The sequence below is a fragment of the Carlito syrichta genome, unplaced genomic scaffold, assembly GCF_000164805.1.
Source record: "Carlito syrichta isolate Samal-C Ts95f unplaced genomic scaffold, Tarsius_syrichta-2.0.1 Scaffold306592, whole genome shotgun sequence".
Taxonomy (NCBI): Eukaryota; Metazoa; Chordata; class Mammalia; order Primates; family Tarsiidae; genus Carlito; species Carlito syrichta.
Window position 1 is genome coordinate 760,132 of NW_007250688.1, and position 381 is coordinate 760,512.

The 381-nt window shown below is 68.8% G+C and overlaps 1 protein-coding gene across 1 annotated transcript in view; it reads left to right on the forward strand.

The window, feature by feature from the left end:
* SNAP91 (synaptosome associated protein 91) overlaps positions 1-381 on the forward strand; it is a 160,743-nt gene that overhangs the window by 122,557 nt on the left and 37,805 nt on the right. Inside the window, exons 17-18 of the mRNA XM_021715053.1 lie at positions 1-32; positions 263-340. The exon at positions 1-32 is cut by the window's left edge and continues 157 nt beyond it. Of these exons, the coding sequence (XP_021570728.1) occupies positions 1-32; positions 263-340 (110 nt within the window). The remainder of the gene's footprint in view (positions 33-262; positions 341-381) is intronic.

The window sequence follows — 381 nt, forward strand, 5'->3', positions numbered from 1 at the left end:
CGCCGCCCCTCCTGCTCTAGATATCTTTGGTGGTAACTTTTTGCCGTTGCTGTTGTGGATGGTGTCGATGGTCCCTTTCCATCGGGTGGACCGAATTCTGGTCCTCGAATGTCCCGGCTAGGAGCCGGCACGCGTGAAGACGCTGTGGCCCGACGGTCCTGCCGAGGCCATGGCCGCCTCGCCCGCGCCGTGTGGCTGGACGGGGAGGGGGGCCGCTTCGGGGCGTCCACCCCGGCCAAGGCTGGTGTGTTCTCGCTCTTAGATCTCTTCGAGCCCGCTCCTGAAGTCGCCGCGGCGCCCCCGCCCGACGCTGCGCCTGGTGTCGACCTGTTCGGGACAGGTAAAGCCCAGCCGCGCGCCCGCCCCCGGTCCCGCGGGGTC